The 27,806-nt window shown below is 44.6% G+C and overlaps 3 protein-coding genes and 1 non-coding gene across 4 annotated transcripts; 2 read left to right on the plus strand and 2 right to left on the minus strand.

Moving 5' to 3' along the window:
• Positions 1-10,326: 10,326 nt before the first annotated feature.
• TRNAM-CAU (transfer RNA methionine (anticodon CAU)) lies at positions 10,327-10,411 on the minus strand. The gene is given in 2 exon segments: positions 10,327-10,362; positions 10,374-10,411. It is a non-coding gene; the product is annotated as a tRNA-Met (tRNA).
• Positions 10,412-15,018: 4,607 nt separating this feature from the next.
• On the minus strand, positions 15,019-15,515 carry LOC136518632 (uncharacterized). The gene has a single exon (XM_066512307.1). It carries the CDS (start codon positions 15,458-15,460, stop codon positions 15,146-15,148), a length of 315 nt encoding a protein of 104 aa, XP_066368404.1. The 5' UTR covers positions 15,461-15,515; the 3' UTR covers positions 15,019-15,145.
• Positions 15,516-17,079: 1,564 nt separating this feature from the next.
• Positions 17,080-18,793, plus strand: LOC136518375 (22.3 kDa class VI heat shock protein-like). Its single transcript, XM_066512022.1, has 2 exons — positions 17,080-17,529; positions 18,250-18,793. Exons 1-2 carry the CDS (start codon positions 17,199-17,201, stop codon positions 18,510-18,512), a joined length of 594 nt encoding a protein of 197 aa, XP_066368119.1. The 5' UTR covers positions 17,080-17,198; the 3' UTR covers positions 18,513-18,793.
• A 1,828-nt stretch (positions 18,794-20,621) lies between these two features.
• On the plus strand, positions 20,622-22,216 carry LOC136514822 (scarecrow-like protein 32). Its single transcript, XM_066508523.1, has one exon. The coding sequence runs from the start codon at positions 20,709-20,711 to the stop codon at positions 21,984-21,986; it is 1,278 nt and encodes a 425-aa protein (XP_066364620.1). The 5' UTR covers positions 20,622-20,708; the 3' UTR covers positions 21,987-22,216.
• Positions 22,217-27,806: the final 5,590 nt, after the last annotated feature.

Raw genomic sequence — 27,806 nt, forward strand, 5'->3', positions numbered from 1 at the left:
GTATAGTATCCCGGTGTAGCCTCCTCCGCCATATGCATCATGCCATAGCAGGAGACGAGGCTAGAGGGCTTCCATGCCAGGGCCCGATGCTTCTCCGGCGACACCTGTCGGTATCGTCGGGCGAGGCGAGTGGCGGAGCAGGAGCAAGATGAGCGGCAGAAGCAATGGGGTGGGCGGCAGAGCTTAGGTCTATTAGGCTAGTCCGAAGGCCTAGGCGCATGACGTCCGGACAAGATGGACGTCCGCGTCCTATCATTATCGATTAATAAAACCATATACTTAGGTAATAATAGAAACGGCACGTTACGGATAAAAAAAGAGTTTCATTCAGATGGAGAAGAAGCGGCACATTACGATAAAAAAGAGTTCGATTGAGAAGGAGAAGCGGTGCAAATTATAACAAAAATATCATTTGATTCATCAATCCCTTCGTTGCAACAGGAAATTTGATTCATTGATCCCTTCGTTACAACGGGAAAACCTAAAAGCTAACTATCAAGATTTTGCGCTATCAGGACACATACTTCAAGAAATGATCTGTGACTGATTAACCGCCTTGTTGTCGTTTTTTTAATAAAGACAGTAAAAAAATGCCTCGTATCTCACATTATCAAGGAAAACAATTATTTGGTGCTAACGTGCAAGATCATTGCTGTAACATAGAAAACAAATTTTTGCATGGAAAGTCAGCAACGAACGGTAATCAGATGTGTAATCACAGTCTCTTGTTCTTTCTCCGACGAATCATTGTCATTGTTAATAGATTAAGCAGATCATCATCACAGATCTACAATTCGCGCCGATTGACGCAGAGGAATCTGTAAGCAGACAAGATAACATAATAGTTTATCTCACTAACAGTAATTAATAAAAATGAACATATACATATTTGATTATTTAAACCTTTAAAACATTAATAAGGGCCTTTTGATTTACTACCAAAATTTATCATGGCAAAGATTTGGCCATCGAAAGTTGGGTAAAAATATTTGTCGCGGCTTAAGCAAGCCAAATGTGACATCGAGCAACTCCAACAGCTTGGCTAAAATATTTGTCATGGCTTAAGCAAGCCAAAGTCAGATACCGAGCACCCGTGGTTGGCTATATATGGCCACCGAAAATCAAAGGATAGCCAGCTTTCTATTTTACAAAATCAGATAGCACATTTATTGAAGCCTACCTTTTGCTATAAAAATTCTAAAATAGCCTCCACAACAAAAATAGCTAAGCTATTGGAGCAAGTTTTGATAGCAAACCAAATGACAACAAAAACTTGGGCTGCTCAAGTTTAGCAACCAAATTTTAGCCATCAACCAATTAAGCTCGGGCCTAGTGCAAGCGGTAGTCTTACCGCTTGTGACCAGAAGTTTCCGAGTTCAAGTCGCGGTCACCTTGCGTTGCACAGACGAGGATAAGGCTTGCCACTGACACCATTCCTCAGACCCCGCATAGAGCAGTAGCTCTCTGCACTGGGTACACCCTTTAACCAATTAAGCTCTAATTCTCGATAAAAAAACATAAATGCAAAAGTGCGCTGGTAAGCTGCTAGTACAGGAACATTGAATTTCTGGATTAGCATTGAATTTGAATCCATCACTCTCGTCCCCATTCTAGCTGGTCCTCCCTCAGCTAGGCAATGGAAGAGGAGGGCGAGGTTCCGGTGGTTCTACATTACTTTCATGCAACATTATTCATGCGGCGTTGCCCAGCCATCTAATGCGCGTGTTGTCCAGCTTTTCTTTTAGGAAGTGCGGCAAGCTTACACACGTACCTGGCCTTTTTATCTGTGAAGACAAGAGCAAGCAGGGGGTGTGATCTCCAACCTCACTTCATGCATCAACCATAAATAAGTAGTAGTACTACTAGGCTTAATGCTTTGAGTAAATTTCTGTGATGTAAAATTTATGATGAAGTTCGTTTTCCAAGCTTCATTTACAGGGCAGTCCAATTTTCAGTTTGTAATTGTAAAATCAGGTACCAGACGCCCTCTAATTTTTGAAACCGGAGAAATAACTTTGGTCATCCAGATAGTTTCAAAGACCGTTTTCAATTTTATAAATTAATAAAAATCAGTTTTAATTTACAAAATCATAACTGATTTGTCTTAAATAAAATAAAATGAAATCAGTGCTTTGTCTCTCCTCACCAAGAGCATAAGAGATTTTTTTTTTCTTTGGCGCAATGAGTAAACAAAGGGACCTTTTGCAATATTCCATCGTGATGGACAGTGCACTACTGAAAACCAAGATTTCCCTGTCGGTATTGTCTTCGCCAACAAGAAAATAAGTATTACACGACAGGATAATTGTACAACGGACAGAAAAAAAAAATTCAATTTTCCTTTGTGGTTGCCCAATGCCTCCCAATCCCAGCATGCAGAAACACTATAAAACTTTGCACCCTGGAACTAAACAGGGCCTGAGTTGTAAATGTTTGTCATAAATAAATCATAAAAGAAATGCATTCCTTGTCCAGAATCTAGAGCAATTGGACACAATGGACACAATGTTTGCAATTGGCGTTTACCTTCCGCCTGGATGCCCAATGTAGACAAGAACACTTACGAGTCCCCCAGAACTGAGAATTCTGCTGGCAGCTTGGAATGCTAGATCAGTTGTTCTAGGCACTGCAATTACAGTTTTATCTCCTCCTGGAAGGTAGCTGAGGTTGAAAGCAACAAGCCTAGAATGAATGTGCCATAGCGAATCAGCAAGTCTAGGATTGTTACTACTTGAACTGGCATTTCCACTTTTTCAGATTTTTTTTTTGTGAATTATAGTAGTACTAAATGAGTTGGAATTTTGAAATAGCAGTGAACCTAGGAAGGCCTTGATCACCTGACAGGAGCATCTTTGGGAATAATTTCTTCCAATCTACTATGACATATAGGAAATAGTTTTACTAGTCCCTGGCTCCCTGTTGCCACATAAAACAAATATAGTCACAAGTACAAAATATATTAAATATTCAGTGAGAAGATGAAGACCAACGCCTCCTCCACCCCCTGCGACGGAAACGCACTTCACAACTTCACCAAATTCGCCGACCAACGCCGACGTGAAGAAAAAACAGAAAGAGAAACCCCCCAAAAAAAAAACCCAATCAAATCCAGGTTGCTAGAGATTGTTAGATATTATGGGCTTGGCCCATTTATTTAATATCTCTATTAAACTCTATGGTCCGTACATGTACATTAATGGTTTTGTACCATATGGGAATTTAATCGAGAGACGACTCTACTTAAATACTTGATCATTGATCGATCTATTTGAGAAGTAAAAGTGGGTCACCTGGATGCCACACGCGCGCGCGCGCGCGCGCCGCCGCCGCCGCCCGGCCCGTGCGCGTGGGCGTGGGCGTGGGCGTGGCAGGCAGGCGAGCGAGCGGACGGGCGAGGCCTTTATTTTTGAAACTGACGAATTGATTGGAATTGATTGGAGGAGTTTCTGGTAACTCCCGTGACTCCTGGCTCTCCGTCTCCGTCTCTTCCACCGCAGAAGGGAGGTGTGACCCCTCGGTGCCGTCGGCTTCTCGTCTTCTGGCCTCTGTCTATAAATCAAATCCTCCCTTCTCGGTTAATCTCTCTTGGCGAAATACACCACTTTCCAGCAGCGCAAGTTCTTCCCGTTCCACCTCCGGCGAGCACCAGAGATGGAAGAGTAGGCCTCCGGAACGCGTCTCCGTCGTGGGTTCACCTGCTCGGGTGAAGACGGGCGATTACGTTTTTGGGGAGTGTCGGTGGTGGCACGACTACTCGCTGGTGAACCTGTAGCGGTGCCCTCTTCACGGCGTCCTTTTCTGCACTGCATCGAGCGGGACGACTACAACAGCAAAGCACCACCATGGCTTTTCCTGGTGCGAGCGGCTCCGCCGCAGGGTATAATCTCCTTCATCCTCTTCTGAGTTTCATTATCAATATCATGATGTTCCTAGGCAATACTGCGTTCATATTCAACATGCTCTATTTGGTTGATTTGGATGATTATGCTAGTACTGTTTTTCTGGTTCCTTTTATTCTTGTGATCATCATGATCTTAATATTTGAGAACACATCTTTTATATTTGTGATCATGTCTGTGATGCTTCAGCTATATAAAACGATCATGTCTGTGATGCGTCAGCTATGTAAAACAATGTTTCACATATGTTTCGGCTCTGTAATTTGTCTTATCATCATGTTAACATTTGTCATGAACTGTTTCTGTCTTTTCATTCATGACTTCACTCTCTTTTTTATTGCGTTATTTTTATGGATTAAAATAAATATGAAAATGCCTTATTTTTCAACAATCCAAAAACGTAATTTCAGGCCATTTTCATCTGTTGGCTTTGCGGGCATGCTAAAGCCTACGCCGTTTGAGGGCACTCACTACAAGAGGTGGCGTGAGAAAGCCCTTCTGTGGTTGTCGGCCATGCGCTGTGGTCATGTGCTCAATGAGCAGCCTGCTACTGTGAGATCCGATGAGGATGAGCAGGCTTGGGGACATGCTGAGACCATGTGCAAGGCTGCACTGTTGGGCATCATCAATGATTCTCTGGTTGATGCCTACATACCACTCTCGACTGGCAGAGCTGTGTGGGAAGCCCTTGAGGCCCGGTACGGTCTTTCCGACGCCGGTTCTGAGCTGTACATCATGGAGCAGTTCCATGACTACAAGATGGTGGATAACCGTCCTGTAGTCGAACAGGCTCATGAGATACAGGGACTGGTGAAGGAATTGGAGCTGTACGGCTGTCCTCTCCCTGACAGGTTCGTGGCAGGTTGCATTATTGCTAAGCTGCCACCTTCCTGGACTGATTTTGCTACTACCTTGAAACACAAGAGGCAGCAGTTTAGCATTGCTGAACTTGTTGGCACTCTTGATGTTGAGGACAAGGCAAGAGCAAAGGATGTTAAGGGAAAGAGCAAGGGCGGGAATGGTGAGGCGACTACTAGTGCACATGTGGTGCAAAAGTTTCGTCCTAAGCCACAAAAGAAGAAGCCCCAGCAGGAGCTTAAGCAGAAATCCACTACCTTCTTCAAGAAAGGTAATATTAAGAAGATGAGATTAGACAAGGCAAAGATGAACTGCTTCACTTGTGGGAACACTGGGCACTTTTCTAGAGAGTGTCCTGAGGCTAAGTGGAAGCCCCCACCAAAGGCGAAGACAGTCAACACCATTGAGACTGATGCAGATGCTTCTGGGTACGGTAATTTATCTGCATTTACAGTTTGTTCCTCACCTGATTGGTGGGTTGATACAGGTGCAAATATACATGTGTGTGGTGATAAGTCCTTGTTTTCTTTTTACCAGGCCGAGAGGAGTGGAGCCTTGCTGATGGGGAATGGCGCGCGTGCTGGTGTTCATGGTGTTGGTACGGTGGATCTGAAGCTTACTTCGGAGAAGACCATGCAACTCAAGAACGTGCATCATGTCCCCTCAATAAGGAAAAATCTTATTAGTGGCTCTCTGCTATGTCGAGACGGTTTTAAACTTGTGTTTGAGTCGAATAAATGTGTTATGTCAAAGTATGGAACCTTTGTTGGAAAAGGCTATGAGAGCGGAGGCTTGTTCCGCTTGTCTTTGGTTGATACTTTACCTCTTGCAGTGAATAATGTCGTTAATAACGTTAATGTTGAGATGAATGTTTGGCATTCTCGATTATGTCATGTTAATCTTGGTTGCATGTCCCGCTTAGCTGGTTTGAATTTAATTCCTAAATTTGGCGTTGCCAAAAGCACCAAATGTCATACATGCGTTGAGGCAAAACAACCTCGCAAGCCTCACAAGGCAGCTGTGGCGAGAGAGTTGGCACCACTTGATCTCATCCATTCCGATATTTGTGAAATGAACGGAATTTTGACAAAAGGTGGTAAGAGATACTTCATAACGTTTATAGATGATTGCACTCGATATTGCTATGTGTACCTAATTAAAACAAAAGATGAGGCATTACATTATTTTAAAACCTTTAAAGCCGAGGCTGAGAATCAACTTGAAAAGCATATCAAACGGTTGCGGTCCGATCGCGGGGGAGAATATTTCTCTAATGAATTTTCTGAGTTTTGCGCGGTGCACGGTATAATTCATGAGAGGACACCTCCATACTCACCACAATCCAATGGGATTGCTGAAAGAAAGAACCACACTCTAACTGACTTGGTGAATGCCATGTTGGAGACAGCTGGTTTATCTAAGGAATGGTGGGGTGAGGCAATTTTAACTGCGAATCATGTCCTAAATAGAGTGCCCACAAAGAACAAAGAAATCACTCCATTTGAGGAATGGGAGAAAAAGAGGTTAAATATTTCTTATCTTCGCGTTTGGGGTTGTTTGGCCAAAGTGAACGTGCCAATAAACAAAAAGCGAAAGCTTGGACCAAAAACTGTAGATTGTGTTTTCTTAGGCTATGCCATTCATAGTGTGGGCTATCGGTTTTTAATAATAAATTCTAGTGCTCCTGATATGGCTGTTGGAACGGTCATGGAGTCTAGAGATGCCACGTTCTTTGAGAATGAATTTCCAATGAAAATAGGTATGTCTAGCATGTCTAGTCATGATCCTGTTCCTGAATTTCATGAATCGAATATACACGCTGATGATAACACCCATGAGCTTGAGCAAAATCATGAGGAGGATGATAATACTGTCACTCGAAGGAGTAAGAGGCAAAGAGTTGCAAAATCCTTTGGAGAAGACTTTATTATATATCTCGTGGATGACACTCCCACAACAGTTTCTGAGGCATACTCCTCTCCTGATTCTGACATGTGGAAGGAGGCAGTGCAAAGTGAGATGGACTCCATTATGTCCAATGGGACGTGGGAAGTGGTTGACCGTCCATTTGGTTGCAAACCTGTGGGCTGCAAATGGGTGTTTAAAAAGAAGCTGAGGCCTGATGGTACAATTGAGAAGTACAAAGCTAGGCTTGTTGCTAAGGGTTATACACAGAAGGAAGGTGAAGATTACTTTGATACTTACTCACCTGTTGCTCGATTGACGACCATTCGTGTGTTGCTATCCCTGGCTGCCTCACATGGTCTTTTCATTCATCAGATGGATGTTAAGACAGCCTTCCTAAATGGAGAGCTTGAGGAAGAGATCTACATGGATCAGCCTGATGGGTTTATTGCAAATGGTCAAGAGGGTAAAGTTTGTAAGTTATTGAAGTCCCTGTACGGCCTAAAGCAAGCCCCCAAGCAGTGGCATGAGAAGTTCGATAAAACTTTAACATCAGCCGGCTTTGTTGTGAATGAAGCTGATAAATGTGTATATTATCGGTTTGGTGGTGGTGATGGTGTGATACTATGCTTATATGTGGATGATATATTAATATTTGGCAACAATCTAAATGTGATTAAAGAAGTAAAAGATTTTTTGTCGAGTAACTTTGAGATGAAAGACTTGGGAGAGGCTGATGTTATTCTCAACATTAAGCTTTCAAGGGAGGAAGGAAATGGTGGGGTAACTCTTATGCAGTCTCACTATGTGGAAAAGGTCTTGAACCGATTTGGGTACAATGAGTGTACGCCTGCTCCTACTCCGTACGATCCAAGTATTCATTTGAGGAAGAATCACAGAATTGCAAGAGACCAATTGAGATATTCACAGATAATTGGTTCTCTTATGTACCTAGCTAGCGCAACCAGGCCTGATATCTCGTTCGCTGTAAGCAAACTGAGCCGGTTTGTGTCAAATCCGGGAGATACTCACTGGAATGCTCTTGAGAGAGTGCTGCGCTATTTGAAAGGGACAATGAGTTACAGCATTCACTTTTCCGGGTATCCGAGGGTACTAGAGGGTTATTGTGATGCTAATTGGATTTCTGATGCGGATCAGCTGTATGCCACGAGTGGATACGTGTTTCTACTTGGAGGTGGTGCTGTTTCTTGGAAGTCTTGCAAGCAGACTATCTTAACGAAGTCTACAATGGAAGCAGAACTGACCGCATTGGATACCGCTAGTGCTGAGGCAGAGTGGCTCCGTGATCTCCTGATGGATTTGCCGATTGTTGAGAAACCAATCCCAGCAATTTCCATGAACTGTGATAATCAAACTGTGATCACTAAGGTAAACAGTTCTAAGGATAACATGAAGTCCACAAAGCATGTGAAGAGACGTTTGAAGACTGTCAGAAAACTGAGAAACTCCGGAGTAATTGCATTGGACTATGTCCATACATCAAATAATCTGGCAGATCAATTCACTAAGGGTCTGTCACGCAATGTGATAGAAGGTGCGTCGAGGGAACTGGGTTTGAGACCCACATAGAGCCATCAACAGTGGTAACCTATCCTATGTGATCGGAGATCCCGTGAATTAGGATGGCGAAACAAGCTGTTGATTGACTGAGGGAGAGACCCCTTAGATTATAGCTCAGTTCGTTGGAGATGCACCGTCTCTCTAATACTGTTAGGCAGGATGATTAAGTTCTTAATGTGATCCGAGCGGCTTGGTATAGAGGGGATGTTGTCCTACAGAACATCCTATAAGGAACACACCTATATGAGCTCGATTGCTAGTCACAATCTATGAGATGTGGGTAATCTCTAGATGCTCATGAAAAGGCCTCGAAGTGTGACTTATATGCTTCAAAACAGAGGGAAGGCACTTGGCAGCCTAGTATCAGTTAAGAGGTTATGTGAAACTCATCTCGCACAAAACTGTCAATTCAAGGTTCTGTCCATTGTTCAGTTGTGGATGAGTGTAGCTAACTTTCTAGATGGATGTTCAACTTAACAGTCTCCATCGAAACACTGGTATATAAAAGGAATGTGGTTCTGAGAATTTCAAACTGCGTACCCTAGAGTTTGGTGGGGATTGTTAGATATTATGGGCTTGGCCCATTTATTTAATATCTCTATTAAACTCTATGGTCCGTACATGTACATTAATGGTTTTGTACCATATGGGAATTTAATCGAGAGACGACTCTACTTAAATACTTGATCATTGATCGATCTATTTGAGAAGTAAAAGTGGGTCACCTGGATGCCACACGCGCGCGCGCGCGCCGCCGCCGCCGCCGCCCGGCCCGGCCCGAGCCCGTGCCCGTGCGCGTGGGCGTGGGCGTGGCGTGGCGAGGCGAGGCAGGCGAGCGAGCGGACGGGCGGGCGAGGCCTTTATTTTTGAAACTGACGAATTGATTGGAATTGATTGGAGGAGTTTCTGGTAACTCCCGTGACTCCTGGCTCTCCGTCTCCGTCTCTTCCACCGCAGAAGGGAGGTGTGACCCCTCGGTGCCGTCGGCTTCTCGTCTTCTGGCCTCTGTCTATAAATCAAATCCTCCCTTCTCGGTTAATCTCTCTTGGCGAAATACACCACTTTCCAGCAGCGCAAGTTCTTCCCGTTCCACCTCCGGCGAGCACCAGAGATGGAAGAGTAGGCCTCCGGAACGCGTCTCCGTCGTGGGTTCACCTGCTCGGGTGAAGACGGGCGATTACGTTTTTGGGGAGTGTCGGTGGTGGCACGACTACTCGCTGGTGAACCTGTAGCGGTGCCCTCTTCACGGCGTCCTTTTCTGCACTGCATCGAGCGGGACGACTACAACAGCAAAGCACCACCATGGCTTTTCCTGGTGCGAGCGGCTCCGCCGCAGGGTATAATCTCCTTCATCCTCTTCTGAGTTTCATTATCAATATCATGATGTTCCTAGGCAATACTGCGTTCATATTCAACATGCTCTATTTGGTTGATTTGGATGATTATGCTAGTACTGTTTTTCTGGTTCCTTTTATTCTTGTGATCATCATGATCTTAATATTTGAGAACACATCTTTTATATTTGTGATCATGTCTGTGATGCTTCAGCTATATAAAACGATCATGTCTGTGATGCGTCAGCTATGTAAAACAATGTTTCACATATGTTTCGGCTCTGTAATTTGTCTTATCATCATGTTAACATTTGTCATGAACTGTTTCTGTCTTTTCATTCATGACTTCACTCTCTTTTTTATTGCGTTATTTTTATGGATTAAAATAAATATGAAAATGCCTTATTTTTCAACAGAGATGTACCTCCTGGGCCGGCAAAGGGGCGTGTAGCAGCTGGGTGCTTGCCGGAGGAGAGGGGCTGGGGCTCGAGAACGGAGGAGGTGAAGAAGCAGCGACAGCGGCGGCGGCGGATGGCAACGTGCTCTGCTATTGGAAAAATGGCTGCGGCTGTAGTGAGGTCGCGTTCGCTTGATTAGAAATCAACGGACCAGTTTGTCTGTGAGCTGCGAGGCCGGAGAAAAAAAAAATAGACCGAAGCTCAGAGGTGCTCGAATCATCCGGGAGGATGACATGTCGTGACGACCCAAGTGTCACAGAGCGTTTCATCATCGGTTCGGCCGAATTAGTTTGGGGTGAGAGAGGCTCGAACTCTCGACCTCAGGATTACTCAATAGCTATGAGACCTACGCGCTAGCCAACTGCGCCACCACCCCTTTGTGGTAGATGAGCAGATGAATGTCTTCTCATTCTTGATCCATGGAAGCAATTAGCAGTTTTTAACTTTTTATTAATTGAACTCTCTCGCCTACCGTGCTAGACTGATAGTAGCGTCCGAATGAACGAGGGGTATGCTCCCACTCCTGTCTCTGATTAAATTAAATATTAGAGTAATCTTAAATTATTTTTCTTTTAAGAGTAATCTTAAATTATTTTTCTTTTAAGTTTAACTAATTTATAGAAAAGAATAATAAGATTTATAGCACCAAACTAATATCATCAAATACATGACAAAATATTTTTTTTCATAATTTGATCATTTCATGGCATATAAATATTTGTGTTCTTTTCTATAAATTTAGTCAAAAATAGTCAGCAAATATAAATGCGCGACATGTACATGTTTATAAAAACTACTTTAAATGCAATGAGAATATTAATTGAATTCTTGATATGTCAATTCATATATATCATCAACAATTCTTTGAGCACAAAAATATGATGACGAATTATTTATTGGATCCATAAATCATTAAAGAATTTTTTTGAAAAATATATGACGTCGCTTGCTCACTAGTGCAAAAAAAAAAAATGAAGTGGAGATTGCAGACGAGGCGGTGCTCTACACGGTGATTTCATGACCAGGCAATGATGTAAGCATGACTGAATATGATTTCATGTATAAGATTATACACATACAAACAACATGAGGGATTAGCACTTTATTAATGATGTAAGATTGCTACTGACAACGTATCAAATTGCTACTGACAAGCCTTGCAACACCTTGCACTAATGCAATCCAACGGGAGGCGGAGGCATGCTTCTAGCCAAAAAAAAAAGGTCGTTCTGACGTATGTCTTCTTAATTTCCTCAGCTTTATCATAATGCAGAGGAACATTCAAATAAGTACTGTAATAGGAAAGACACCTACTGGACACGCAAACAAAGATTGTGGAAAATAGAATGACTAGTATCTTCATCAAGGTCTATTGGAATGAGTTACTATTGCAGAAATGAATTTTTATCCTGGAGATCTGTTCAAACCACACTAGAGTTCACCTCAGATTTTGGAGATGGATAGGGTCTGCGTCTGAGAAGATAATAGCATCATCTGATATTGCAGCGATATAATACCTTCACTCCTTTATTTCTAAAATCAGAGAGCAGACCTTTAATTGAGTCAGCCTCAGCGGCCTTAATTAACATCCTAGTCAGGACATCTCCAACATTAATGAACAAAATGGGGAACATAAGACAGCAGACCTCTTCGTTTTTAGTCCTAAATCAAACCGAACTAACATAGTTTGATTCCGTGGAATTTGCTTCAAGACCTGCATTGCCACATTCCATCATTTCTCCAAGGAAAAAAAAAATAACAAATTAACTGATCAGGCTAGACCTACGTCTTCGTGGGCTGCGCGCTGCATGGTTTGACTTTTATGCAGGGCTTGATTTTTCGATCATTCAGTGTTCCCTGTCGTGTTTAGTTCGCTATATAGCGAAACCGTGCCTTTCGTTCCCCTCGGTCCGATTTGAATGTAGGGCAGCAGAGCTGCTTAACAAATTTTTTTTTTGAGGAAACAGGAGGGGTTTGACCCCCTACTGAAATTTTATTAAAAATAAAAAGTCCAAAGAGCAGTACAAGTCTTCAGGAGACAAAGAAAGACAAGAAAAAAAGAGCAAGATTACACATAAGCTCCTAGCCATTGATCTATATGTGGATGAAGTTTAGCCTTCGCTCTTAAAACAACTAAGGCGAATTCCTTCTTGAAGATGAGTTTACAGCGCTGAACTGAGGGCGGAACACCGTTGAATATTGCATCATTTCTTACCGACCAGATGGACCAGCACATAGTTACAATCACCTCCATGAAGAAAGGAAGGTGTAACTGAATCTTGAAGGCTTCCAGAACTTGATCAAACTCTGAAGTGTTGGGAGCCAGAAGTTGAAGGGTGTTCTAGCAGGCCCCCGCGAAAGGACAATGGAAAAACAGGTGAAACAAATCCTCTTCAATAGGGTGGGAGCAGAAAACACAATTGTAGTTGTCTAAAACCATGCCCCTTCGTCGAAGAGTCTGTCTGGTATTAAGCCCATCAACCATCAGAAGAAGAACTTTCGTTTATTCTAACAAGAAGAAAGCCAAAGCCAAAGAAAGCCCCTATGAGCCTGTCAACTGCCAACTAAATGCTTATATGCTCGGGCTGAAACATAAGCCTTGGTACCCCAAGAATAGGACCAGACATCTGGTGATGGCTGGAGGTGAAGATTTCGAAGGATAGCCACAACCTGAACAAACTGCTCATATGCCTAAGTAGATAAAGGAAGGTGAAACATACTCTGAGGTTGACCTAACAAAATAGCAGTCTTCAGAGTAATGAACCTGTTTCGACAGTGAAAGGATCAAGATGCCTAAGAGGGGGAGAGGGTAAATTGGGATAATTCTAAATTTCTTTCGATAATTAAGTCATACGGTTAGCCCAATTAACCCCTTGTGCCTATAATGTGTTTCTACTGATCTACCGCACAAAAGTTTAGCAACCTATGTTCCAATCTTACTCTAGCATGACAATTCTATAAATGTAAATGACAAGAATTGAATTGCTCAAAGTAAATGCTCAAAGTAAAGAGAGAAGGAGGAACGCGTCGATGTCGATCACCAAGATAAATGCTCAAAGTAAATGCTCATAACTTGAGTTGGGTCATCACAAGCTCCGCCGGATGATCACTAAGCTCTCAATCACCACCAAGCCGTCTAGGTGATGTCGATCACCAAGAGTAACAAGCATGAACTCTCACTTGACCACGACAAGCCTAATGAGAAGGGTGGATGCACACTTTGCTACTCTTGCTTTCACTAATGAGGGCTCTCTTTGGGATTCTCAAATCTCAATCACCTCACTAGGACCTTGCTCTTCTTGGCACTCTCAAAGGTGTTTCTCAGCTGTTGGAATGAGCAAAAGTACCCCGTCACACGAATGGAGGAAGTATTTATAACCTTGGTTGAAAAACGAACCGTTATGTGCCTCTGCGGGGTGACTGGACGCTCCGGTCAGTTCTCCCCGAACTCCAGTGTTTAAGTTGTGATCGGACGCTGGACGTCCGGTCAGCACTGACCGGACGCGTCCGGTCATGATTTTCCCTCTCTGGAACCTTACTGGAGTCGACTGGACGCTGACACCCAGCGTCCGGTCGCGTCCAGACGATTTCACCTTAATTAAATGAACTGACCGGACTCTGCGCCAGCGTCCGTTCACTCCGGAACCAGCATCCGGTCAGCATTTAACACTCCATTCACTTCCAACTCTCGATCTTACGTGAATGAAGTTTGCTCCAATTGATCTAAGGGCTTTTTAGGAGCTATCTAGTGCTAGATTTAGCAAGTGTGCACCACACCTAATCCACTAGACTCACCTAGGTCAAGCTACCCGTCTATACCCGTCCATACCACACCTAGGATGCTTCACTAGCCAGTTCAAATGCCGTTTTCTGTGCATTCGAGTATCAAGCATATGTTAGCCATCCTAGTACCAAAGCATACTTGGATAGCCAACGTCCCAGTAGAATAAATTCACTGCTGCTCCCTCCTGCATTCCACCAGGAAGTATTTCGGGGCATTCTCAGAAATTTAAAGAGTAGTGACAGATTGTCCTTAGTACTATTGGAGCATTGGTACAGAGCTCATATAGCTACAACAAACAATGTTGAGCCAATATGAGAATTGTGACAAGACAAATGTTTTCTGATTCAACATAACCAACTTAACAAGAACCAAGCAAATGATCTAGTAATCTGGAACCAAAAACAAGGACAAGTGAACTCCAGAAAGCCATAATAAAAAAAAACACGATTGATTAACTTGTTACAGACATTATCAGCATTTAGGGTGTTTAATGTTTTCTACTTACATATATAGAAAATACAATAATTGTATCAAGGTATGTTGATACTGAAACCAAAGGCACAAAAGAAAATATAGACTGCATAACTGCAAATAAGTTCAAGCTTGCAAAGCCTGCCACATGGTGGTGCGTTAGGTGCTTTGAATTTTGATCACAGAACCAATCAAGTATAGTTTTGATGTTTGGTACCTTCTGAATTCTGTTCTTTCCTAGACAGCCAGTGAACACCCAGACAGTTATCATTCGAAACAGAGAATTTCCGGTTCAACGTAGGAATTTGGTAGTCCCTAAAAGATTCTCTATGACCAGCTCTAAGAATATCACACCACAATTAACAACAAACAACTTACACTAAGCAACATCCACAAATGTAGTTGACTTCCAAATAAGTCCCCTGTACCTTGTAGGATCTTCAGTGTCCAGCTCTAATAATATGACACCATAGCTAGAACAGTGATTTTAAGGGACTATCTGCCATGTACACCGAGCATGTATCTTGCAATTTTTTCGATCATGCTATAACTCAACCACAAATTTTAGCGCTCTTACCATACGCCCCAGGAAAAACAGATTTCACTTAGCTTAATTTGGTATATTACATTACTGTTTGCCAGTAGTGGCGAATTATTCATCTGTGACTGTAAGCATAGAAGAACCAAATCAACAGCAGGCAAAGTGAGCATAGAAGACCATCCATATCTAATCAGAAAACTCATCAATCATATCTCAAGTTTTATTTCCACTGAATGGTTGGTTATCAGTACACCCCCAAACATCACATCTTTATACCAATGATGAAACCTGGTACCATCCGAGATGCCTCGCGCTCAGAACACGATGCGGAACTGCGGCGCGCCCTCGCCAGCAGCCGGGACCAGCTCCCAGCGGCACGGCTCCAGCTCGTCGGAGACGGGGCAGTAGCCAGCGAGCGTCAGAGCGGCGCCAGATTCCGCCGCGGACCCGAATTCGAACACCGTCGCGTCCGCAGCCTGCCGCTGCCGCCGCACCTCCACCGCCCCGTGGGTGCCAGAAGCTGCCACCTCGGTTCCCGCGACCCCCGAAACCGCCGAGGATTGCTGGCCCTGCTGGTCCGGCGGGCCGCCGCCGCGTCGCCCTCCCCTCCACCACGAGAAGAGACCCATCGGGAGCGAGAGTGGAAAACGAGATTGGGCTAGGGTTTTGCGTGTTGGTGATGGACTTCGGGCCCGCTCGGGTGGAGGTACTAGGTAGACGTCAGAGTTTTATGGGCCAATCCGTGAAAACGCTGATAATTTGGGCCAACCTTTGCAGTGTTCGGCCCATTTTAGCATCGCGTATGAAATATGAAAAAGAAAATAGCAATTAAAAAAAACAGTTTTCATATTTAGAAATGGAAAAGGTCCATATTACTCCTTCCAAGTTTGGCATATGTCCAAATAACCCCCAAACTAACATTTGGTTCAATTTACTCTCTCCAACTATTTAAGTTGGTCCAACCAACACCTTAGAGAGATTTTTATTTTTTGTTTCTCATTGTACAAATTATATTTTAGTTTTAAATTTCGTGAGGTGATAGAGGTGTATTTTGTGTTAGAAAAATGTACTATGAATTTTTCATCATTATGTTTTATACGATATTGTATCTCTAGTGTTAATTTATTATTAAATTTCTTAAGCTATCAAAATAGTGGCAAAAAGTTAAGATATATTTTTCTAAGATAACTTATGATGTTCTCTATCATATCACAAAAGTTGATATTAAGACTCAACTAATACGTGGAAAAACAAAAATAACAAATCATGTTAAGGGGTAAACTAGACCAACTGAAATAGTTGGAGGGAGTATATTGAACTAAATGTAAGTTTGGAGATAATATGGACATATGTCAAACTTGAGGGGAGTAATTTCGACTTTTTTTCTTTAGAAATCCTGAAAGAGTAATATACTTAACTTATGTTATTTCCTTTAGTTTATGTCATACCTCACCCTTTTATCTGTTCGGCCGCTCAAAACTCCGTGTAAAACTTACGGCGTGGCTAGGGTCCGGACTTTCGGACGCTAACCCTTGTCCGTACACCCGCGCCTACCCCGCCTGCTGTGCTGCTACTGCGTCTGCCCTGCCTATTACACCTGCTATTGCTGCGCGCCTGCCTGCTGCTGCTACACCTACGCGCACCTCCCCTCCTGCTGCTGCACGCCCACACCTGCTGCTGTGCATGCGCGGACCGTCTTCGCCTGCGCTCGCTTTCCCGCGCCTGCTGATGAAAACACTTGCAATATGAAACACTAGCTGCAACATATGTCTAAAACAGATTAAATATTTGAAACATATAAAACATACGGAGCTGGACACCAACGTGGAGTTCGATGCCACGGAGTGGTGCGGAGGTCGTTGGTGCGGAGCTTATTAACGACATAAACCTCAATAGTGGCCTCGGCAATCGAATGGAGCGTGGCCGCGGCGGGAGCAGGGCGCGGGCGGGGACGCGCGACACGGGCGGGGTCTCGCGGCGTGCGCAGGGGGCAGCCCGGGCAGGGTCAGGACGGACGTTAGCATTACTGTAAAACTTAGCTTTGTCAGTTCCATTTTCTAAAAAAAATGTAAACAGTAAGAAATTGATAAGGAAGTACAAATGGGCCGGGCCGTGAGAAACACATATGTTTGGGCTAAGCATTTAATCACACTTTAGCAGCCCAGTATGTCGAGGTCCAGTATATATGATGAGGGGGAAATAAGAAAAAGGCGGGAATCACATCGATGGCATAGCCAGCGAACGGCGAACGGAATCGCGCCTCCCATCCTCTGCATTCCCCAAAGGCCAGCTCCACCGCGGCGCCACCGCTCCTATAAACCATCCGCTCCCCGCAGGCGCAATTTCCCCGCGACAGCCTGAGCAGCCATGCCGGGGAGGCGGGCGATCGAGGTCCGGCTGCTGCCCGGCGGCGGCGGCGACGCCGTGGCGCCCAGGTGGCGCATGTCGCTGCTGGAGAACACGTTCAGCGGGTTCCTGCAGGGCGCTGGCGCCGACGCCGCGGCGAGGGCCGTGTTCGTGGAGGGGTCCCTGTTCAGTCCGTTCCTGTTCGGCAAGTTCTTCGACCCGGCCGACCCGTTCCCGCTGTGGGAGTTCGAGTCCGACGTGCTGCTCGCCGCGCTCCGCCGCGGCAACGCCAGGACCACCGTCGACTGGGCCGAGACCGACTCCGAGTACTACCTCAGAGCCGACATACCAGGTACGAATTACGATCGCTGCCAGCTCCATGCTTTTCACTTGGTTGTGCACGCTGTTCATGGATTAATGGATCCTTGTGATAGCTTGGAAATGGTGTTAGAACACCGCACAGAAACAGACATCAATATTCAGTAGAGTCTCTATTCAATATTCCTATGAAAAGTTCAGATTGTAAACTCATATGAGATGATTTCCATTTAGTAGTTGTAGGTTAGATTTAGATCTTTGCGATATTATGCGGCATCGGTTCCGTATAGTTTCTACTTGTGGTCTTGCGTGTGCCACCAGCTAATGCGTTACTGAGCCGGCGTGACAGAAAATCGCATTGGCAGTGTGCCGTCCATCATCCACACTTCAGTATTCAGATGCTTAATGCTTTACAGTTTTCCAGAGAGATCTTTTGCAACTAGCAGTAGCTAGAGCTAGAGGATGAAAGCAACCATAACTCATGTGTGCATCCTCCTTTTCCCCACACTAGCTTCCGTTTGCTTTATCGTTTACAGCAACGTTAGAACACTGCTTTTTTCACAAGAAATATTCGTTGCGTTTGCGTGCGGCACACCGCAATCCACATCGATCGTAGTGGACCGTGGTGAAAGCGTAGCTAGAAATGCAAGCGCAGAGCAAAGAGTGTTCGTGACGATTGCCAAGACCAAGAAACCAGCATCGTTCTAGGTCAAAAAGATGGATTTTTTATTTTGCCCTCTCGGTCTTTATTCAGGTGGAAGGAGATGCGACGTGGAGGTGAGCGGGGACGCGATGAAGGTGATCGACATCAGCGGGCTGTGGCGGGCACCGCCGCCAGCGGACGGTCGGGACTGGCGCGCCGGCCGGTGGTGGGAGCACGGCTTCGTCCGGCGGGTGGAGCTGCCGGAGGACGCGGAGTGGAGGAAAGTGGAGGCATACTTTGACGACGGCGAGGGGTCCCTGGAGGTAAAGGTTCCCAAGACCGCCGATGATGATGCCCACCACGCCACGGCCTGACGCCGAGAATCGGAACCTCGCCGCCCCCATTGGAGGACAGCCAGTATTATTCTTCGAACAGTCGGCAAAAATGGAAAACGACGGCATAATCTTCGTGATTGATATTAAAAATTTGCAAGATACGGAGCACGCAGAGAAGGGAGCAAACAAAGATCATGGAAGAATGTTGCATGTGCCTTAATGCGTGCAGTGTCCCTGAAAAACGATGTATGTAATATGTTCTTCAGTGCCAACTGTTGAATTGGCTAGCTAATTGGCAGTGTCACTGTCGCCTTTGGTCATCCGTCCTTCAAATCCGGCATCGAGACCGCCGTATAGATGATTCCGGGATCGATAGATAGATGAATTCGTGAATGAATATATATATAAATTCACAGGTCGCGGCTTTCCGAAAGGAGGATTCAGATTCTCCCGTTTCTTTCGGCCTGAAGGCTCTCTATCACCCGCGTCGCTTTTATCCCCCAATCAGGCACATGAGCATCAGAGCTCTGACGGAAGACCGGCGCTTTCGGTTAGTCAGGATATTCTTCAGAGAAATCATTAGCCAAACATATTTCAGTGATTGATCACGGTCTGTTGTAAAATAAACATCTTTCTGTGTGCCCCAGGCAGCTGTATGACAGACTGACAGACATTTGCTTCTCTTTTCCCCAAGAAGAACAGACACTATTTGTTTCAGTGCAGACATCTTTCCGCGATGCTCTTATCGTACTCGAATGCATTACAGTTCGCGCTGGTGTGGTCCAGCAGTCGACAGGTGTTCTTCACAATTCCTTGTCCCTTCCATGCGCATCGTCAGCAGCTCATTGCTGCAAGGTATCTTTGACTGATCTTGACTGACAACTGACCAATGAGGCCATGCACGCAAGAGCAAGACACGAGCAGTGCACACGTGGCGCCGGAGGATCGTCGGATCGATCGGAGGCTGAATTCCATGTAGTTTCCCTTCTGTCGCGCAACCAATCGCTCGTCAAGATCAACAGCAAGAATACAGAGATACGACAAGGCGTCGCGACAGGCACACCCCAATTATGTTCCAATCAGGGCTCCCGGGGTGACGAGAACAACAGGCTCTTCGTCAGCGCCCGGAGATGCCCGCTCGTGTGGATTTTACCTCCTTTAGAATTGGCCTGCTTGCTTGTTGGGTTCTCGGAGCGCCCGCCCTCCGGCATAGAAAATGGGGTCCGGAGAATGACAAGGTGAGGTAAGTTTATTCAGAGTTCTTCGTCCGTTGCTCTGAACGGCCAAAAGAGTCCGGGCGGCTTTGGCTGTTCCGCCGTCGCCTTCTCAGTTCTCACCGGCGTAAAATTTATTCTAGTTTTAATAAAAGGAGGTGCTGCAGCCTCGGACAGACTAATACACGTCATAAACTCGTGTCGTTAGGCTGAACCGTTTGACGACAAAAAGAAGAGTTGGTTAAAACGATGCTGCCTGAAACTCTGAAGTCTAAACAAAATTCGGTATTTCAGGATGACTCGGGTTCTGTTTTCTGCCTTGGTATCGAGTGTTTTGTAGCTTCATTTGAGTAGTAGTAGTCACTAGTCAGTTGCAATCCAGTTGAGAGGAATTTGTGACCAGCTCCATATACCATATTCTGCAGTTCAGGCACGATCAGACAAGGGCGTTAAAAGAATAAATCAGATTGTCTTTACCCCAATAGAAAGCGTCCAAATTGCTATCCAATTTCCTCACCCAAGGAGATGAACTGAGGATCTTTCACAGAGCTCTTATAAATACCCCCAAGTCATTCCAACAAGCAAACCATAACTACCACCAAGCACCTCAACCCTGCTAATTCTCTGTCTCAGTCAGAAGTCGCCTTTGCAGTAGCTTGCTACCGAACTCCAAAAGCAACTAGCAGCCCGATCCTTACAGGGTCTTCAGCTACCGGACCCAAAATAAGACCTAATCTATTTAGGTTATGCCTCTCCTGACACCTAAAATGATCTTTCATATAGAAACTTTGTTGGAGGCTATAAGTATTGTATTGGAAATTCTTTTTGGATTTAGGTGTCGTAATAGGTCGTCTGTTGGAGATAGCCTTAGTTGCTTCGTTCCACATCTCCTGAGATGATCCGAAGCCGCTCAATCCGAGGCCGACAAGTGTCTCGATCCTAGCCAGCCCTAACTATTTGGATTGTCATCCCAAAATCCTGTAGCAGGTTGGCACGTCCATTCGACGAGGTGGTGCGGAGCATGGAGCAGGAGCTGAGGACCGGCGGCGGCGACAACCTCAGGGCGGCGCACAGCTCTGTCTGCTTCTCCGGCGGGCTCATCGACGGCCCGCGCATCCAGCAGCTGCTCCTCCACTGCGCAACGGCGCTCGAGTCCAACGACGTCACGCTGGCGCAGCAGGCCATGTGGGTGCTCAACAACATCGCCTCCTCGCAGGGGGACCCCAGCCAGCGCCTCACGTCGTGGCTGCTCCGCGCGCTGGTCGCGCGCGCGTGCCGCCTGTGCGGACCGGCCGGCGCCACCCAGTCTGCCGCCGCCAGGGCGCCCGCACCGCGGGAGCGGGCCATGTCGGTCACGGAGCTCGCCGAATACGTCGACCTCATGCCGTGGCACCGCTTCGGCTTCACGGCCTCCAACGGCGCCATCCTCCGGGCGGTGGTGGGCAGCGCCGCGGTGCACGTCGTCGACCTCAGCGTCACACGCTGCATGCAGTGGCCGACGCTCATCGACATGCTCTCAAAGCGGCCAGGGGGCCCGCCGGCTCTCCGCATCACCGTGCCTTCCGCCCGCCCCGCCGTGCCGCCCCAGCTCGACGTGTCGGACGAGGAGATCGGCCTCCGCCTGGCCAACTTCGCCAAGTCCAAAGGCGTGCAGCTGGAGTTCAGCGTCATCAAGTGCGGGAGCCCGAGCCCAAGCCCGACGTCGTCGCCTCCAAAGAAGCAGGCGGCGCTCTGCCAAGACCTCGCGTCCGTGCTGTCCGACCGGCAGTCGCTGGGGCTACGGGACGGCGAGGCGCTCGTCGTCAACTGCCAGAGCTGGATCCGCCACGTCGCGCCGGGTTCTCGGGACGCGTTCCTCGACGCCGTCCGCGCGCTGAACCCGTGCCTGGTCACCGTGACCGACGAGGACGCGGACCTGGACTCGCCGAGCCTGGCCACCCGCATCGCGGGGTGCTTCGACTTCCACTGGATCCTGTTCGACGCCCTGGACACGTCGGCGCCCAGGGACAGCCCGCGGCTGGTGGAGCACGAGGCGGCCGTGGGCCGGAAGATCGAGAGCGTCGTCGGGGCCGACGACGCCGACGGAGCGGAGCGCTCCGAGTCCGGCGCGAGGCTTGCCGAGCGGATGCGGAGGAACGGGTTCGCGGCCGTTGTGTTCGACGAGGAGGCGGTGGGCGAGGTGAGGCGCCTTCTGAGCGAGCACGCCACCGGGTGGGGCGTGAAGCGGGAGGAGGACATGCTCGTGCTCACCTGGAAGGGCCATGGCGCCGTGTACACCGGCGCCTGGACGCCCAACTAAGTTTAGCCATCTCCATTAGCGATCAAAACTGCTGTTTAGGATGCATGCCAATGCCGCCATCACCATGGCATGAAATGAAAGTAGGCTTGACTGCTGATTAGCTCGAAAAGGATCATCAAAGAAGTAACATAGAAACAAACAGTCAAAAGAACTTCAGTCGTTTTCGTGCGTCCATGGTCACGGCGAATGAACGGACCAGGACTCGAGAGTAGTGAAGAACTCATGTAACATGTAGAAGTACCATGAACTTATCAAGTTGTATCACGGAACTCATTTCACAAAATAATACTTTGCAACAAGCAAGCCAGCCTATCACCCGGTAGCTAGTTTTTTTTTTATTCAACATAGTATTTGAGTTTTTTTTTTATATAATTGCACATATGTAAGTTGTTGTTCACCTTAGCAGACCACTATCAAATACAATTATAGTCCACTAGCATATGCAATTATAATATACATGTCAGCACAGACACACCACTAACATGCATTTAGTTGTCCATATCAGCGTGTCACACCATCCACTACAATTAATTCATAATAGTTTATCCCTTCATATAAGTAATTATATGTAGTCTAATTTATTCTAAAACATCTGCAATTCCTATAGCAACGAGTGGGGTATAGTCCTAGTTTTCACCAAAGCTAAATCAAAGGAGTCTTTCCCTCTTGTAGATGTCATTCCTCAATAAAACTACCCTCCAAGTCTCTTGTGATTTGTTTAGTTTCTTGGACCTTTTGTAATTTTAAATTTTTGGACTAGCTTGTACCTTGTCTTGAAGATCTCCAGACTCCCTCCCACAGTTCCCCCCTCCTAATCCTCATTGGATTCATCACAATGACATTCATATTTGCTAGATTCGCTACTGCCTCAAGAATTTGTGTTGGCCGAACCCATCGTCATGCCACCTCAAGCTTTCCCAAACAAATTGTGGAACCATAATTGATGCCAGTGAGCTCCTAATCCCATGCCTACTACCCAATGCCACTCTACCTTACTATCAGTGGACATGTTGTGACAATGTTCGCTTCTACTTGTGATCGACTTTTTCGCGAAGAGAAAAGCTAAACAATCTCAGTCATGCTGCTCACAAGCTTCTCATACATGTGGATCAGAGAATCAATCGATCAATTACACATAAGATATCAAAAGTCGATATGCTTTTCACGTTTTTGTTGTAATCTTGGTTGACGCAACCTGATCTTCTCCTAGGTCACCATAACCATTGAAAATATATGAATTAATTAATCTAGATCCTTTGATGATCATAATATTATGTGACACTAGTTGTTCTCTTTTTTATTAGTCGTATTTGATATGATATTTCTTTTGATTAGAACGTTATATGCACTAGTTATAGATGAACATGTTATAATCTAGGCCCACATGGTTTGATATCGTAGATGTTCTCATTTCACCAATTAAAATAGTAAAATGTTGGCCTGGTGAGATCTTCTATAACTTCGGTTTACTTAAGATGATAGTATATATGCATTTTACACTTACTTTTCATGTAGGTGTTTCTATAAATCATATGGAAATTAAACTACTAATTGTTCATTTAGCTTTTACTAATTGTAATGTATATAGATTCTGTATTAGTTATTTTTATTTTCTATGAAATCAACTAGTATTTGTCTCACAATTTTTATTAGAAAATTTGCACTTCTAGTTGTGTTTTACATGGATTTTTATTATTTTTTTCCTGATTCATATAAACATAATTTGTTTTTTTATATTTTCCCCAAATAATTAGTTATCCTCGTCGGAGAATTCTCCTCATCGTTTGGAAAATTTGGAACGAGCACAACAACCGTATTGAATCGCTAAGGGTTATTGTGTAATAATTAATTCAATCGCTAAGGGTTAGTAGTTTGTACTAGGTCGTTTTTCTCCTTCTCGCTTAATGAAAACCATAAGTTGCACGTTCTGGAAAAAAGTTCAGAGTTGTGTATCAAATTCTGTCAGAAAGAAACATGCTTTTGTTTTGAATTTATAAGTTGCTTTTGTTTGATAAGGACTGGAATTGGCAGCTGAAAAAGACTAATGATACAAGCTATATTGTCAGGTTTCCTCCTAGTAGGAAGGTTGAGAATGTTGTGATTGGAAAGGCCTCTCTATTTCAGCTGAATAGGCCCAAAGTTGTTGCTTCGCTAAGTGTGTGGAATGGAGATGTGGAACCAGTTAGGAAGTTGGTTGAAGTATGGGTTCAGATCAGAGAATCCCTCCCAAGTGGGTCGCTTGGAACACAGTGAGGGAGGTTGCTTCAAGTCTGGGTCTGATGATAGAGTTGGACTGGCATTCAGTGTTTGACAGTTTCTTTAGTCTGATTAGAGTTAAAATCCTTTGTAAAGATCCTGCAAAAATCCCCAGAGGAAGACTGTATGTGTTCAAGGCTAGGGTGTACAAAATCTCCTTCTATCCTGAGGGATATGTCCAAGTTGATAATTCAACTGATGGTGATTCTGGAGATGTAGAGGAGTTAGAGGAGGATGGTTTGTTGGATGATAATGATCCTAAGGACTTTACAAAAGGGAATGATGATAACCCAAAGAAGGTTAAGGAGCATGAACCACAGGAGAGGGAGATACCTGAACTGTTAGATAAATCACAGGGAGGTGGTAGCTCTGCTGCGAGTAGCAAATCTGCCAAGAGAGCTCTGTCGTTTGAAGATGACAGTGTCACAACTCAGAAGGATGCCTTAGTATTTGACTATGCAAATCTGTTGGGAGCCATGGAATTAGAAGTGGAGGATGGTGATGAGGAAGTTATAGAAGATGAAAGTTCCTTGGTGATTCATGATGATAATGAGAGAATCCAATTACCAGGTGAGTGGATATATGATCTGCAAGCAAAGAACACAAGTTTACTAGACAAAAACATAGATAACAATAGCTCTGAGTTGGTTCAGCAGGATAAGCAAGTTTTCATGGTTGAAAAATCTCAGATGGCGGGAAAAAACAATGATAGTGAGGAAGATTTGGTGTGGACACAACCCAGTGGTGAAGTGGCTAAAAGGATTCTAGCTAATGATAACAGGGACAAAGCAAAGCTATTTAACCAGAATCAAAAGTGGGGGCCTGTGATGCCTTTAAGGAGGAGTAGCAGAAGGGTTGATGATGGCAAGAAGGTCATGGAATGTGCCTAGGAATTTAAGAGGAAATGGTATCTCGAAGACAATGCAGGTATAAGCAAAAAACCTCCTAAACCTCATCATGTTTCTAAAAACTTGTTGCTTTCTGTGGCCAAGGATATTGGCATAGATATTGAGGATGGACATCCTGTTTTAGACAAGATGGTACAATTAGATTTGGATAGAATGGGTGATACGTTTTCTAAAGGTAGTCATGCTGGTTGTTCTAGTAAAGCATCTACATCTATTTTAGGTTCTCAGGTTAATAGCAACAACTTGGATGGTGATTTTAACACATCTGAGAAAAGTGATCAGTATGGAAATCCTGATCTGTCCAAGGAGAACCAGGAATTAGGTTGGTCTAAAGTAGGGCCTAGAAGGAAGAACAAGAAAAGATATAAATGATAGGTTTGCTTTGGAATATTAGAGGTTTGGGTAAGCTTGGAAGGGTTCCAGCCCTGGTTAGTAGAATCAAGGATTCTCATGCTGGTTTTGTAGGCATTATGGAGACAAAAAAAAGTTCTCTGTCAGTAGGTTTTCTGAAGGCCTTGTCTAGTAATGTTCCTTTTGCTTGGCATCATTTAGAAGCTAAAGGCTCAGTAGGAGGAATCCTGGTTGGGGCCAACATGGATATCTTTAACATGGTAGTTGGGGATGTTTTAAAGTTTTCGGTTAGTGTAATGCTTACTAACAAAGCTAATGATTTTGTTTGGAAACTTATTGTGGTTTATGGGCCAGCTTATGATGATCTTAAGCATGAGTTCTTAGAAGAGTTAGAATCTGTGATGGGCATTTGGAATGGCCTAGTTTTGATTGGGGGTGATTTTAACCTTGTTAGGTTTGCCTCTGATAAAAGTAATGGAGTGTATAGTCATAGGTGGGCTGATGAGTTTAACAGCTGGGTTAACAAGTGGGCTTTGATTGAGTTGAATCCTAGTAATAAATTTTTTACCTGGACAAATAATCAAGAGCATCCTATTTTAGCTAAGATTGATAGGATCTTTGTCTCTAGTTTGTGGGATGCTGCTTTTCCTTTGTCCAGTGTCAAAGCTCTAGATAGGTTTCCAAGTGATCATAACCCTCTAGTTTTAGATTCTGGGATGAATAGTTGCTTTGGCAAAAAGAGGTTTCGTTTTGAGAAATGGTGGCTGGAAAAGGAGTCCTTTTATAGTATAGTGGAGAAAGCTTGGGGAACCCCTTGCACCCTGTCTAACTATATGGACAGATGGCAATTTAGAGTGAGGACCTTAAGAAGGATGATTAGGGGGTGGGCAACAAATGAGGTAGCTGTCCAAAATAGAGATAAAGTGGTTTTGTCTAAAGAGTTCACTAGACTGGAAAGTCTAGCTAAAATCAGGGAGTTGTCTAGTGTTGAGAGACAAGAGTTAGCGCACATTGAAGATAAGTTAGAAAAGATTTGGTCTTTAGAAGAGATTAGAGTTAGACAACGTTCTAGGGATAGAAACATTCTTGAGGGTGATAAGAATACGACTTATTTTCAGGCGGTTGCTAACCAACGGAGTAGAAAAAAGAAAATAGAATGCCTTGAAAGCCCTACTGGTTTGGTTTATGATCAGAAAGGGATGATGAGAGTGGCAGTAGATTTTTACAAAGGTTTGTTTGTTAAGGACTCAGAGCCTGGCTTTAAGCTGGGACAAAATTTTTGGGAAGAGGAGGATAAGGTCTCGAGGAATGAAAATGAGTTACTCATAGCACCTTTTTCTGAGTTAGAGATCAAAAACGCCATTTTAGCTGTTATGCAGAAGGTGCTCCTGGGCCGGATGGTTTATCCTTTCTCTTTTACCAAAAGTTTTGGAATCTCATTAAAAATGATGTGATGCATCTTTTTGATGCTTTTCATAGGGGGGATTTAGATCTTAAGAGACTTAATTTTGCCTTGGTTTCTCTAATTCCAAAAGTAGGGGAGGCAACAAATATGAAACAATTCAGACCTATCAGTTTGTTAAATTGCATCTTCAAAATTTTTTCTAAGTTGTTAACTCTTAGGTTGAGCTCTGTGGTTCAAAGGATAGTGGCTCCAACTCAATCAGCTTTTATAAAAGGAAGATTTATTTTAGAAAGTGTAGTAGTGGCTCATGAGTTGGTTCATAGTGTGCATCAAAGTGGTGAACCTGGGGTTATTATTAAGCTGGATTATGAAAAAGTTTATGATAGAGTGTCTTGGAGTTTTCTCTTTGATATGTTAGAAGCTAGAGGTTTTGATCCAGTTTGGATAAATTGGATTAGACAAGTTGTGGTGGGAGGATCTTTGGGTATTATGGTTAATGGGGAGGAAAGTTCCTATTTCAAGCCTGGCAAGGGCCTAAGACAGGGAGATCCGTTGTCCCCGTTCCTTTTCAACTTGGTGGGAGATGGTCTGTCTAGAATGTTGAAAAAAGCAGTTCATACAGGGCTTGTGACAGGGCTCCTAGAGGGTTTTAGGCAAGGGGGTATTGTGGCTCTGCAGTATGCAGATGACACTATTTTATTTTCAAAAGCTGAGGAGGCTGTGTTAGAAAATCTTAAATGTATTCTTATGTGGTATGAACAAATTTCGGGTATGAGAATCAACTTTAACAAAAGTGAAATGATTCCAATCAACTTAGGAGATCATGAAGTACATAGTTTAGCCCATATTCTCTCTTGCCCTGTTGGTAATTTCCCTTTTAAGTACCTAGGTATTCCGCTA

This window comes from Miscanthus floridulus, chromosome 17, assembly GCF_019320115.1.
Source record: "Miscanthus floridulus cultivar M001 chromosome 17, ASM1932011v1, whole genome shotgun sequence".
Lineage (NCBI taxonomy): Eukaryota > Viridiplantae > Streptophyta > Magnoliopsida > Poales > Poaceae > Miscanthus > Miscanthus floridulus.